The sequence below is a fragment of the Juglans regia genome, chromosome 16, assembly GCF_001411555.2.
Source record: "Juglans regia cultivar Chandler chromosome 16, Walnut 2.0, whole genome shotgun sequence".
Taxonomy (NCBI): Eukaryota; Viridiplantae; Streptophyta; class Magnoliopsida; order Fagales; family Juglandaceae; genus Juglans; species Juglans regia.
This window is the reverse complement of record NC_049916.1, coordinates 21,814,805-21,828,827: the sequence shown is the minus strand read 5'-3', so window position 1 is coordinate 21,828,827 and position 14,023 is coordinate 21,814,805. Positions and strand designations below refer to the sequence as shown.

The window sequence follows — 14,023 nt, the reverse complement described above, 5'->3', positions numbered from 1 at the left end:
TTATTAGGGGTTGGTTTAGAGATTTTGAAAGAGAAATGGATTATATTGCAATGTTTTTTTTATTTTAGGAGTGATTACAACTGGTGTGATAGTTTGAAAGAGTTATTTTAATAGCAAATTATATGCATACACTCATTTTCACAATCTTATTTTAAATTAAATAACTTATAAAATGACATCATTTTATATAAATATCATAAATTCTTTAATTTAAAATATAGTTGAATGAAAAATTATCCTTGTATTATTACTCTATTTTAATTTTTCAAAATAATAATAATAAAACTCTTTGATTTTGTTTTATTTATTTTTATTTGGTTTATTGGAGACCAATTAGGCCTAAAATCCCATCTTGGTTACTTGGTGGAAAATGGGTTTATATATATATATATATATATATATATATATATGTTTCTGGATGATATAGTAGGTGGCATTGAGATAGATTCAAACTGCATTCATTTTCCCATGTTCTACAGCAGCTTTGACCGTAAAGTTTGATGGTTATATTAAGTAATATATTTAAAAATGATCTTGATCATAGTTGTTCTAGATCAAAGATTACAGAGTCGTGTTACACGGTGTAGTCCGAGATGGGTCTCGATAAGGTTAAATATATTATTATTTTTATATATTTTTTTATATCCTTAAATATTTCAAATAAAAAATTACAACATCATTAAAAAAAAATACTTACTTAATCATTAAATAAAAAAGAAAAAGTCTCGGTGGGACCCAAGCATTTCTCAAGATTATAACCTAACAACCTGCGTAGGTAAATATGCTTTATATCATCCGTGAACCTCTTATGATTTTCAAGTTCAGTACACTTTTGACGGCAACAACTAACAAGATGTGGGGAGCTGCATATGTTTCAAGTTGCTCCAAAGGAACACTTGTGCCGATCCGCTAATCTCGTTAACATGAGTCGGCATGCTTTACCGGCGCAAGTTCAGATTCACGTCAAAATAGTCTTAAAAGTTTTATTATAGTATTCATTCTTTGATGAAGAACCCACAGATATGATCGTTCTATATATCACATAATACTTAATAGACAAGACAAAACAAACAAATTATGGACAAAATCCCTGAACATAATGGGGATGAAATGAAACACATAGCATCACTTAATGCCTTCCCAACAAATCCAGAAAGAATCGTGGTTTCCACGGTGACAGTGAATGAAGTCACATTTTGTATAGCTTATGAATAAACATAATACCAAAAGGGCAGCCAGATGCCTGAATAACCTATCTTCACAAAATCTGGGGACACTCTTCATTTTATTGGATGATAGCAAGCACTAAAGCATTTCGCCTACACAAGGGAAACAAATTCATCATTAGCCCAAAGCAAAGCTTCTTTAGACATCAATCACCAATAGTGCAACCATGAACTACATGAAAACATTCTTCCCTAAATCTACTTATGATGAACATGTAGAACATTCTTTCCAGCGAACTACACTGCATTGACAAGGCTATTTTGGAGTATATTTCTTCTCTTCTCCGATATTCAGGGAAGAGCACGCATAAGAATGATTTTCCTATTTATTAGGGTCTACGTATACTTATTTGAGCAGTCTAATCTCGCGAAGAGATGTATTGAACCGTCTAATCTCATCCAACATCTAGATCTTACATGTCCAATCCAGATTGTTCTTCCTCACAGTTGCAATAGAATGACTAAACATGATATATGCTCATGCAATGACTTGAGCAATCATCTCTTCCAGTGTATTCTCTCACGATTCCCCAATAGAGTAAAGAACCACAGTTCTTTTTTTTTTATAGGTAAAGAACCACAGTTATGATATCAACATGAAAGAAGGCACTGCCCCACTGGACAAGTAATATTTGAAATCACTTACATTCCACCAAAAAGCAGAAAAATATAGTAAGATTCTACCCTTCAGTCCTCTCTACATGTTCATTGATGTCAGTGTCTGACTTGAACATATAGGGCTAGCCCAGAACATCCATCTATCTAGCTTTTACAAACTTCAAATATTTATTTTTTCTGCTCTGATGGGCCAAGAAAAATAATAATATTAAATCTTCCAGATCAGGCCACCAATTAGTTATCCAACATGTAGGTTGCATCACAATACAAGTTAACATTAACAGATTTCAACAATAAAGTAGTCACACCAAACCAACCAAGTTAAGGATTTAGGTTTTTTTGTTTTTCCATTTATGAAATACAAAAGGAGGAAAGAATAGCAACCTGAGTAGAAAGCTTAAGCAGCAGCCTCCAGCAGCTCCCTATCTGCATGCTCCCTGATCCTTCTCTCAAGCTCTGGCCTAAAATGCCTAATTAGACCCTGCACAGGCCAAGCAGCAGCATCTCCCAATGCACAGATAGTGTGCCCTTCAATCTGTTTGGTCACCTCCTGAAGCATGTCAATTTCTTCCAGTTTGGCATTCCCAACCTTCAATCTTTCCATAATCATCCAAAGCCATCCTGTCCCCTCCCTGCAAGGTGTGCATTGCCCACAGCTCTCATGCTTGTAGAAATAAGAAAGCCTTGCAATTGCATCCACAACATCAGTTGATTTATCCATCACAATCACAGCTGCAGTCCCAAGTCCTGACTGGACAGCCTTGAGTGCATCATAATCCATCAGCACGTCATCACATATGTGCTTGGGAATCAGTGGCACAGATGAACCACCTGGAATTACAGCAAGTAAATTGTCCCATCCACCTCTAACACCTCCACAGTGCCTTTCTATCAACTCTTTCAATGGTATACTCATCTCCTCTTCAACAGTGCAAGGCTTGTTCACGTGTCCAGATATGCAATACAATTTTGTCCCCGAATTATTCTTCCTACCAAAACTGGCAAACCACTCGGGGCCACGCCTTAAAATGGTAGGAGAAACAGCCACTGTTTCCACATTTGTCACAGTGGTAGGGCAGCCATATAACCCAGCATTAGCTGGGAAAGGTGGCTTCAATCTTGGCTTCCCTTGTTTTCCTTCAAGACTCTCCAAAAGTGCCGTTTCTTCACCACAAATATAAGCACCGGCCCCATAGTGGATATGAAGATCAAAATCATAACCAGATCCACATGCATTCTTGCCCAATAATCCAGCTTCATAGGCTTCCTTTCTGGCCCTTTCAAGGTTTATTCGTTCATTCACGTATTCACCTCTGATATAGATATAAGCAGCACTAGCCCTCATCCCTACCCCAGCAATAAGGCAACCCTCCAATAGTTTGTGTGGATCATGACGCATGATTTCCCTGTCTTTACAGGTACCAGGTTCACTTTCATCGGCATTGACAACTAAATAGGAAGGTCGGCCATCAGATACTTTTGGCATGAAAGACCACTTAAGGCCAGATGGAAAACCAGCACCACCACGTCCACGGAGGCCAGACTTCTTCATCTCATTAACAATCCAATCAGCACCCTTGAGAACTAAGTCTTTGGTTCTGTACCAGTCACCTCGTTTCATGGCACCTTTTAGAAAAGGGTCATGCAACCCATATAAGTTAGTGAAAATCCGGTCTTCATCCTTCAAACCACCAAAATGGGTTTTCTCTGGAGGTGGGGGAGGTGGTGGAGGCTGTGAAGTATTAGCAGTTGTTGCACCCTGAGTGCTGAATGTCCTAAAGCCTAGGCTCCTCACATCGCTCTGATGCCAAGCCAAAGCTGTCCTTCGCAGAGAAAGAATGCCCTTGATGGGTGCCTATCAAATAGTAAATAAGAACATTTCAGTAAAAGGAGAGAAGCCAGATCAATTGAGTTCCTTATGTACAATTTAAGTCGATTACATGTATAAAAAACCAATCCTGTCTAAATTATGATAGGACAAAATAAAAAACCAATCCTGTCTAAATTATAATAGGACTAAACACCCCGATACGTCTAATAAAAGAAAAAACAAACAACCTGATACACATACAAGTATAATTGGAAAACCACTAGCCAAGGGTGAAAATAATAGCAACAACAAAAATTGATCTGAGAAGGCAGAAAAATTTCTCTATTGTGAATAAATCCTGTCCTTTTTTACTACTAGAGGGTGGGGTGTAATATCATCCCAGCATTAGCCCTAGGATTCATTTGTTTATATTGATATTAGTGACATCACTGACATGGAAAAGAATATATTTCCATAACTGGAAAAATGCTTATGGGTATTAATTTGCTAGTAGATATATTCTTCAAGGAAAATCTCGTTGAAAAAGAAAAAAAAGACAGGAAAGACTATCAAGCAGATCCACTAGAATACTAACGCATTTATTTTTACAGTTAACTAGAATACTAAGACAACATATGATGTCCAGTCAAAAGTGCAGGCTGCAAGGTAATGATATCCAGATATCACATGGGCTGGCAGGATTACCATACCCGGTATTTTTGGGGCTTCTGTGATAGGTGATCGAAATAACACACAGAAAAACTAACCAATTGGATCCTGACCAAACTAAACTCCCAAGCGGAGCCAAGCCTCATGTCAAAAACGCAAATTTCAATGAGTACCGACCATGAAATTAACATGCCTGAATGGAGGTCTATCTATTCTGTAATCGCACGAGACGAAAATCTTTAGATAGAATTTTAGTGCCTATACACTGCCCAGAAGATTGAACAGTACGATTGAAGTAAACTAAGCAATAAAAAAAATGTTGATTCCTCGTTATTAAAGCTGAAAAATTGTTGGTAAACAAAAATAAACTACAACTATTTATAGCTTAGCTCGCAAAAATCTCCATCATAAATTTCAACCAGTATGGACAATCAAACCTGAACTATAACTTACACGAAAACTAATTATCCTCGTTCAACTGAGAAGACTATACTTCACAAAAGAGATTGGTAGAAAAGCGAAAATGCGTGTGAACCAAACTGAAATCCCAATGCAAAAGAGTTGGCCATAAGGGAAGGAAAAAAAAAAAGTGTAGAAGGTGAAAGCGAGCCGAGAGATGCAAAATGCGTACCATAAGTTAAAGTGAGATGAGCTCCGATGCGTCGGCGAGCGATGAAGTCGTGCGATTGACAAAACGATTTCAGAAAAGGAACTCAACGGAAACAAAGATTCACATTCACCACCCTCCCACGAGGGACGCAGATGGGAGAAATTGATGGTGGAGATAGGTGTCGCCCATCCAATGGCCGAGATTGTGGGGCTTTCTGTGATGACAAAAGATTACACGTAGCGCTACTGTTCTGTTCGATTTTGGGCTTCGTATTAGTCTTTGTTGCATTTTCCATTTGTCCAAGTCTGGGCCTTACAGTCTTTTAAAACAAAATAATAAAAAAGAAAAAGAAAAATAATAATTCGTATCAAGAATTATTATTTTATCTAAGATAAATGTTATATTATTTTATCTAAGATAAATGTTATAATCACAAATAAATATTATAAAAAAATCTTATAAATTGACATGATTTTATATGATCCATTAGATCTATTTTATAATCTGACTAATCACATCAAGTCACGTCAGTTTGTAAGATTATTTTTATATAATTCTTTTGTAATTAAAATATTTCTCTATCTTAAATATAAGGGTTTACCACACTAATCCTATCTTCTATTAAAAATAATTAAATAAATTTTGTTTACATGTAATTAATTCTAAAAGCATATGTTGGCTTTAATTTCAAAACCAGGATTTTTACAATGCTCCATGATATGGCGAGTACCTTGCCCAAAATAACTTAAATTATTTTGAACACTAATAGACAAAAAAATTCACGCGAATTCATCTTGAATAATTCAAAAGATAAATTTTCTCAATCTAATAGCCTCCAGATGATGAATGCAAAATTTCAAACTAAGGCATTCAGTTTATACAATTTGTTCCAAGACAACTACGTTACTTTCCTTAAGAGTAAGGGTGTGCAACCGGGCCAGATCTTTTTTTGGTCTGGAATCCAAATATCCGGATGAATCCAGGTAGTTATACTTATTAGTTCGGATTGAACCCAGACAAGTAAGATAAAACTGGATCTAATCTGGACTTGAGTACGGATCCAGTTATTTAACCGATTATCCGTAACCAGGTTTAATATATATACATCGTTTTAGTTGCAAATCAAGTCATGAATCATGATCCAACCATACGAAAGAAAAATATCTTCCTTGGTTGTTCCTCAAACCTTCGCAGTCCACACGCTAGCTTATATACAAATTAAAAGTTAAAAGTGCGTTGTTGATTTTTGTGAGTGAAGACCGTAGCAAGTTCTCTTTCTCCATCTCCATGCCTGTGTTTTTTTTCCTCTCTTAGAATGGCTTCAAGAAACTCGAGCCATTCTTCAAGTTCTGATCTGGATTCCATGGACAAGGTTAAGATGTTCAACAAGTTCAGAATATGGACGGGAAGATCTCGTGTGACGAGCTCAAATACATTCTCCGTGTGCTCAAGTCGAGAACCTCGTCAGATGAGGTCAAGCGCATAATGTCCAAGGTCGACAAGGATGACAACGGCTTCATCAACCTCAAAAAGTTTGCAAACTTCCACCTTGACAAATCTTCATTTGACGACTCCCAGGGTTCAGCCAAAGAGCTTTGCGACACGTTCGACAATACGACTCCAGTGAGCTCCACCAAAGAATAGGCTAATCTTTGCCAGCAAACTCCATGCAGTGTTGAACGTCTTCGCGAGAAGTGCATGTTTGTAGAATGTTGCAAGATGATCAGCATCATTGACACCAACGAAGATGCCAATATGGATTATAGTATGGATATCTACCCTTTCTTGAGGTTATAGATTTAAGAATTGAACATTTGTCAAGGAAAAGTCATTTTTTGGGTATTTGGTTATAGATTGTTGAATCCGATTCCTTCGAAAGTTTTAGAAAATTGATAGCTTGTTTATAGAAATGAAAAAATTTAGGAAATTTCAAATTTCAAATTTTTAAGAATTATGTTAGTTTTACTACCATTCTCTTAATATGATTGAAATTGTAGGCGTAATCTATTTATATGAAATATTTTGAGAGGGTGGAAATAGGAGTAAAAAATGTTATAAGATCTATAAAAAAAAAAATCCGATTATCTGGATACCCACCCAAATTTTGACCGGATTTATCCAAACAGATATCCACTCACTTTTAAACATCCGGATCCGAATGCACAACCATAATTCGAAGTTAATTTGACCACTAATCATCTTCTTATAAAATAAATATAAAAAATAACAAAACAAGAATGAATATTTATTATTGTTTTTGTGGAAACAAATAATACACGTAAAAGTAGAAGAAAATACTGAAATATAAATCGAAAAATGAGGAGCTTTAGGATTCTCATGCTCTTGTTAAGTCATTTAAGTTTGTTAGTTATTCTTCAGCTAATTTTTCTCATGCTTCCATTCATTAAGGGAATAGATAATGAAAAACTCGTTCCTTTTAAAAGAGAATGCAGTATCAAAAATTATTTTAAAAGTTTTAATCCCTCGCAGTCAGTGGTCGACGGGTTTCAGAATCTCTATGAATGCAGATGCAGATGCAGCTTATACAATTCATCTCATTTTCAACATATAAACAAACACTTCACCATTTATTCCTCAGTGTGACATTTCAATAAAGAGAAATATTTTATCCACAAAGAGATTACACAAACTGAAATGACTTGATACAATACTTCAAATTGTAAAATTACTTTTAATATAAAACAGATCTAACGCATCATGCGAAGTCACGACAATTTATAGATTTATTTTTATATAATCTCTTTTAACAGTTGTATTCAATATATAACACCCCTCCTCAGTCGTTGCAAAAAGCTACTCATATGGAACTTGACGAGTTAGTCCACTTGAGGAATGCAGTATTGGTCACTACACGTTATGTTTTATTTACTAAAAAATAAAAATGAAATACATGTAGTAATCAAAAGGGCGCATCATACTTTGCATCGAAATCTGAACAGAATATTCTCTCTCCATATTTTGACCTTCCTTTTCGAACTTTCGGATGTGCATCCAACCCCATATATAATTGAGTAATTTTACATATAATCGTGAAATGAATAAACGACGTCATGTAATCGCTTTGAAAAAGAGTGAGGACCACTATTAAAAAATTAATTTTTTCATGTGAATCCTACGTTTTATTCACTTTTTTCAAAGTGATTACGCGACGGTTGCACAATTCACAATTGCAAATATCTTTTTCTATATAATTCCAGTGTACATCAAACCAAGACAACTGTTAGAGGACATGTTTGTAATTAGTATAAATGTGTGAGGGTATAAGTGTCAATTATATGTAGTGTATATATACATTTGTACATCAATGAAAGTGTAAGTGATCTTTCTAATATGTATCTGCATGGTATCCGAGCATAGTGTACATTGGATTGATCGTGTATGGTGGTTCATGCCCAAATCGATACGGTGAATCCATTTGAAGTGGTTTTCGGCCACTCTCTGGTGTCTTCGCCAGTACTAAGCACCAGGGGTGGACTCATCGATCTTGTCTGTGGTTACTGGCATCGTCGTCGTCGCCAGAATCGATACGGTGGTTCCCTTTGTCGCCGGAATCGAAAGTGTTTGAAGTGGTTTTCAGCCACTCTCCGGCGTCTTCTCCGGTACTGGGCACAAGGGGTGGACTCGCCGGCCTTTTGTCTATGGGTACCGACATCATCATCGCCACCGAAAAGGGCCTCCATTGCCGGCAAAAAGGTTGAAGCCCGTAGTGTTTGGTTGCAAGGATAAGCTATCCAATCCTTAAGTTTTCATAGCCAAAACTTGGAGTAAGAGTATATTCCTATCCGGAATAACACCTGTTTGGCAACACCTATACAATATTCTCATCCTCATTTAGGATAGCTTATTCTTGTTTCAGCTCAGTTTTAAACCGATATCGGTTCAAACCCGAAACATAGCCGATACATCCCAAAATAACTTGGTTCATACCCGAAACATCCCAGTTCAGAACTGAAACAGTCTGGTTTAGACCAGTTCAGGCCGATACAGGACCGAAATTTTGGTATTTGAGTTGTTTTTCGGGTACTTGGGCTAAGTATCTACATTTCCAGATTACGTTTCTTGGATTTTTTAAGTTGAATTGTGATATTGTGTGGAGTTTCTCAAATATGACAATTAAATTTGAGTCACAATTATATGATGATGTTACCTATTATGTTGCTTCTAGTGGGCATGAAGGCCAAGGTGGTAGAAGTGCATGTGGGAGACATGATACCAAAGGTAATCGCACTCGAGATCGAGAGATTCATAAGTGCACCCATTGTGGTCGCACTAACCATTCGATGGACTATTGTTGGGATCTACATAGAAGACCATATGGGTCTGTTAATCAGGTCATTTGCCAAGATACTACATCACAATTAACTAGCTCCAACTCAGGTATAATTAGTATATCGAAAGATGAGTATGAGCGATTTTTGGGTCACACACAAGCTTCATCCACCACAGCTACTCTTACCCACTTAGGTATAGCATCCGCATGTCTTGCCTCATCCATTCAAGATCCGTGGATCATTGATTCAGGAGCTAATGAGCATCTGACTGATCTGTCATCTGTCTTATCTAAGTTAGATACTATGACATCTCCAAAAAGTGTTACTCTCACTAATGGTGGTTCTCTTGCTAAAGTTACATGCATTGGATCCACTAATCTCACCGACTCTATATCCTTATCATCCGTTCTATATGCTCCTAGTTGTCCCTTTAGTTTGTTGTCCATCAATAAAATTACTCAAAATCTTCAATGTTCAGTAACATTTTATCCCTATTCATGTGTCTTTCAAGATCTCAAGACGAGAAACAAGATTGGTACGGGATATGAAGCTGGTGGCCTGTATTATCTTGATGTTAAATAGTCACTCACTCGAGCCCTTACATCCACATAATCTGCTTATAAATGACATTATCGTCTTGGTTATCCATCTCTTTCCCTTTTAAAGCGTCAAGTCAGGAATCTAGGAAATGTGTCTCCCTTTCCTTGTGAAGCATGTTAAATTAGTAAACATATCGTATGTCGTTTATACCTCGAGTTGATAAACAAGCCTCGAGTCTTTTTGAATTGGCTCACTCTAATATATGGGGACCAATTAACATTGAATAAAACACATTTCAATATTTTGTCACATTTATTGATGACTATTGTCGTGTGACATTGGTGTTTCTGATGAAGGCAAGGTATGAAGTCCTTTCCATATTCAAAGTGTGTTGGAAAAGAATTAAAACTCAATTTAACAAAAAGGTTCAAATTTTGCGTTCTGATAATGCTAGAGAATATATATCTAGTGTTTTTGCTACTTAAGTAAGTAGCAAAAGAATTGTTTATCAAACTTCATGTTCTTATACACCCCAGCAGTATGGGGTGGCTGAATGCAAAAATCATCATTTGTTAGATGTAATCCGAGCACTTTTACTGCACATGCATGTTCTTAAACGTTTTTAGAGTGATGGTGTTCTTACTGCTTGTCACCTTATTAACTGTATGCCTTCATCAGTTTTTAATGGTTACTCTCATTTCTCCATCTTGTTTCCTTCATCTCCACCATTTACCCTGCCTCAAAAAATTTTTGGTTGTGTTTCCTATGTTCATAACCTTGGCCCAGGTTTGATAAACTTGACCCACGTTCTACCAAATGTTTTTTTGTTAGTTATTCTCCAACTCAAAAAGGATATCGTTGTTATAGTCCTGTTCTTATATGCTACTTCACAAGTGCTGATGTTATCTTTTTTGAGTCCATACCCTATTTCTTTGACACAACTTTGAGTGTTGAGTGTGATCCTCTACCATTACCTACTCTTACACTTTCTCCTCCTAATGCGGGTCCTCCACCTTCACCCCCTCCCCCAGTTTGTTTTCAAGTTTACTCGCGTCGCTCACGGCTACCAGCTTCCATGCCTTCACCAACCATGTCTTCATCTTCGAATCCTGAATTACCTAGTATTTCAGACTTTCCACTTATTGCTCTCCACAAAGGTACTCGATCTTGTATTACTCAACATCTGATTAGTCAATTTGTCTCATATCATGCCTTATCTCCTTCATTCTCGTGTTTTACCTATCAACTTTCAAAACTTTCTATTCCTAAGAGTCTAAGACAGTTCATGATGCTTTATTTGATCCAGGATGGAGGACAGCTATGAAAGACGAAATGGATGCCCTTCACCATAATGAGACGTGATATTGTTCTAATACCACTTGGTAAGCAACTTGTTGGCTGTAAATAGATATATAGAATCAAATTTCATCTTGATGGTTCTGTGGAACGTCTAAAAGCCCTCAAACATATGGCATTGATTACGAGGAAACTTTCTCCCCGGTTGCCAAAATCTCCTATGTTCAAGTGTTAATCTCTCTTGATGCTAATTTAGACTGACCCTTATTTCATTTGGATGTTAAGAATGCATTTCTACATGACAACTTGCATGGACAAGTTTATATAGAGCAACCACCTGGGTTTTTTGCTCAGGGAGAGTATCGAGGTACTGTATGCAAGTTAAAAAAGGTATTATATGGTTTGAAACAATCTCCTTGAGCATGGTTTCGGAAGTTTTCTGATGTGGTCCCCATAGATGCCAAACAGATCATTCAGTATTTCACCTACATATTAATGCAGGTCACATTTTGTTGGTTGTATATGTGGACGGCATTGTAATTACTGGGAGTGACTATTGTAATTGCTAGGCTGAAACGATGTTTACACGATCAATTTCAGACAAAAGACTTGGGCAAGCTGAGATAATTCTTTGGAATTGAAGTTAGTAGATCTAAATAGGGTATCAACCTATCTCAGAGGAAATATGTACTTGATCTTCTGGAAGAAACCTGCATGCAGGGTGCACGACCTATTGACACCCCTATGGATCCAAATTGTAAATTCTTGAAAGATGAAGGTGAGTTGTTTGGTGATCTAAGTAGGAATCAAAGACTTATTGAAAAATTGAATTATCTGACTATCACTAGACTAGACATCTCTTAAGCGAGTACCTCGCCTTGGATTACTATATCGACCAAATGGACATCTTAGGATTGAAGCCTTTTCAGATGCTGATTGGGTAGGATCCCCTTCAGATAGAAGATCTACTACTGAATATTGTACTTTTGTAAGAGGTAACTTGGTTACATGAAAGAGTAAGAAACAAGCAGTAGTAGCTCGATCTAATGCAGAAGCTAGATATAGGACAATGGCTCACACTACTAGTGAGCTGACATGATTGCAACACTTTCTTCAAGAAATTGGATTTCCAACTCCTACCTCTCTTCAGTTATTTTGTAATAATCAAGCTACAGTGCACATTGCCTCTAATCTTGTGTTCCATGAGAGAACTAAACATATAGAGATTGATTGTCACTTCATTCCAGATAAAATACTAAGTGGTGACATTGCTACACCTTTTGTGAATTCTACAAATCAACTCACAGATGTGTTTACTAAGTCTTTGTGTTGGAGTCGGTTAAAACTTATTTGTTTCAAGCTAGATTTATATGATATATATGCTGCAGCTTGAGAGGGAGTGTTAGAGGACATGTTTGTAATTAGTATAATTGTGTGAGGATATAAGTGTTAATTGTATGTAGTGTATATATACATTTGTACATCAATGAAAGTGTGAATGATCTTTCCAATATGTATCTACAACAACAATAAAAATTGTAACAACTATTCAAGATTCCCGAGAAAAAAGGCAAAATAGGAACTAAAAATACTTAACATAAGCAAATTACGGCACTAGAGAACACATTGTAAGAAACGAAGGTTTGTATTGTACCTCCATTAAGCCAGAAGAACACCTAACTGAAGTTCTATAGATTCCAGAGTACACAGGAAACCTCCTCAACCTGCTTGCTTTGATACTGCAGTGACATTTGCAGACAAATGTCATAAAAATCATAGGACTAGTTGAAGGTTGAATCTTTCAAACACCATCAGTACAAAGGGAATAACAAGGGGCAGCCAAGAATTTTTTCAGTTCCATGCTTCTCAAGGAGGTGTGAGTACTACTAAGCACAACAGTACTATGGTTAGGAAACATGAAGCAAACCAGTTACAATCCGTGACATCATAGCAGCAAGGGACAACTAAATATTATAGATAAGCAATTTGGTATCGCTAATCATACAATTCCACCAATTCTTGCTTGATGACGCTTGCATTCCCCATCACAAGTGGACCAAAACAGGATTGTAGGGCTAATCATAACTTGCATGCCAGCGACAAGGCATCAGTAGTTTAATACTAAATCACACAGTGGAAATTGTTAAGCAAGCTTGCTCAATGTCTAGGGTAGAGAGTGCTACTGGCCCTTTTCCAGCTCTCCAGAGTACACTAGCATGATATCCATTATTTAATTGCCTTTCACAAAATGGTTTCAACCTAAATAATCAGAGCATATTTAGGAATGTAGGGCTCCTTCAACTATGCATAGTTTGAAAAATCAGTTACATATTGGAGGGGGAAAAGAGGACAGCAACTATCTGAATTAATATTAGCGCATATAGCAAAAAATAAAAGAGGCATATCTCTTCACTTGAACCTGTTCCAATTCTTCAATGGTTACTTCTCATAAAATAAGCGTGTAAGAAGAAAAAACATGTATAAAGACACTTTATCAAAATGCCATGGTTGGATCAACTAAAACCTAATCCATTATAAAGAGCATGAAACACTGTGGATTCAATCCTTCAATGAATGCAACAGCACATTGAGAACAAAACCCATAAAATCATTTGAAATGCCTGAACACGATTGCTAATCCTGGAAAATATTCTGTTTTTATGATTTCTACATATAAGTATTCATCTATTCCACCACACACCACCAATTTATGCAAGTAGTCAAGTAATGTGAAGTAAACATCCACTGTGGCAACTAGACCGACGTACACCAATATCAGTGGATGCTATTATTTTCACACCAGAACATTACCCTCATGAATGGAGAGCATAATCCTGATCCCTGGAAACATTACAAGACATCGAATGGATAAATTACCTCTGAAACATTATGATTACTGTCAGTTTCTTCGTCAATTGAAAGCAAAGAGCATCCCCTCCACTTCACACCAACCAAACCGTCT

The 14,023-nt window shown here is 36.7% G+C and overlaps 1 protein-coding gene across 2 annotated transcripts; it reads right to left on the bottom strand.

Annotated features, from left to right (window-relative positions):
• Positions 1-968: 968 nt before the first annotated feature.
• LOC109003139 (NADH dehydrogenase [ubiquinone] flavoprotein 1, mitochondrial) lies at positions 969-14,023 on the bottom strand. Of its 2 annotated transcripts, XM_018981142.2 has the most exons (4): positions 13,939-14,023; positions 12,716-12,800; positions 2,229-3,699; positions 969-1,319 (listed from the first exon to the last, which is right to left on the bottom strand). In XM_018981142.2, the coding sequence occupies exons 1-3, from the start codon at positions 13,947-13,949 to the stop codon at positions 2,242-2,244; spliced, it is 1,554 nt and encodes a 517-aa protein (XP_018836687.1). In that variant the 5' UTR covers positions 13,950-14,023; the 3' UTR covers positions 969-1,319; positions 2,229-2,241. The 2 variants fall into 2 exon arrangements, with proteins under 2 accessions (XP_018836687.1, XP_018836688.1); XM_018981143.2 differs by lacking the exons at positions 12,716-12,800; positions 13,939-14,023 and adding an exon at positions 4,955-5,146.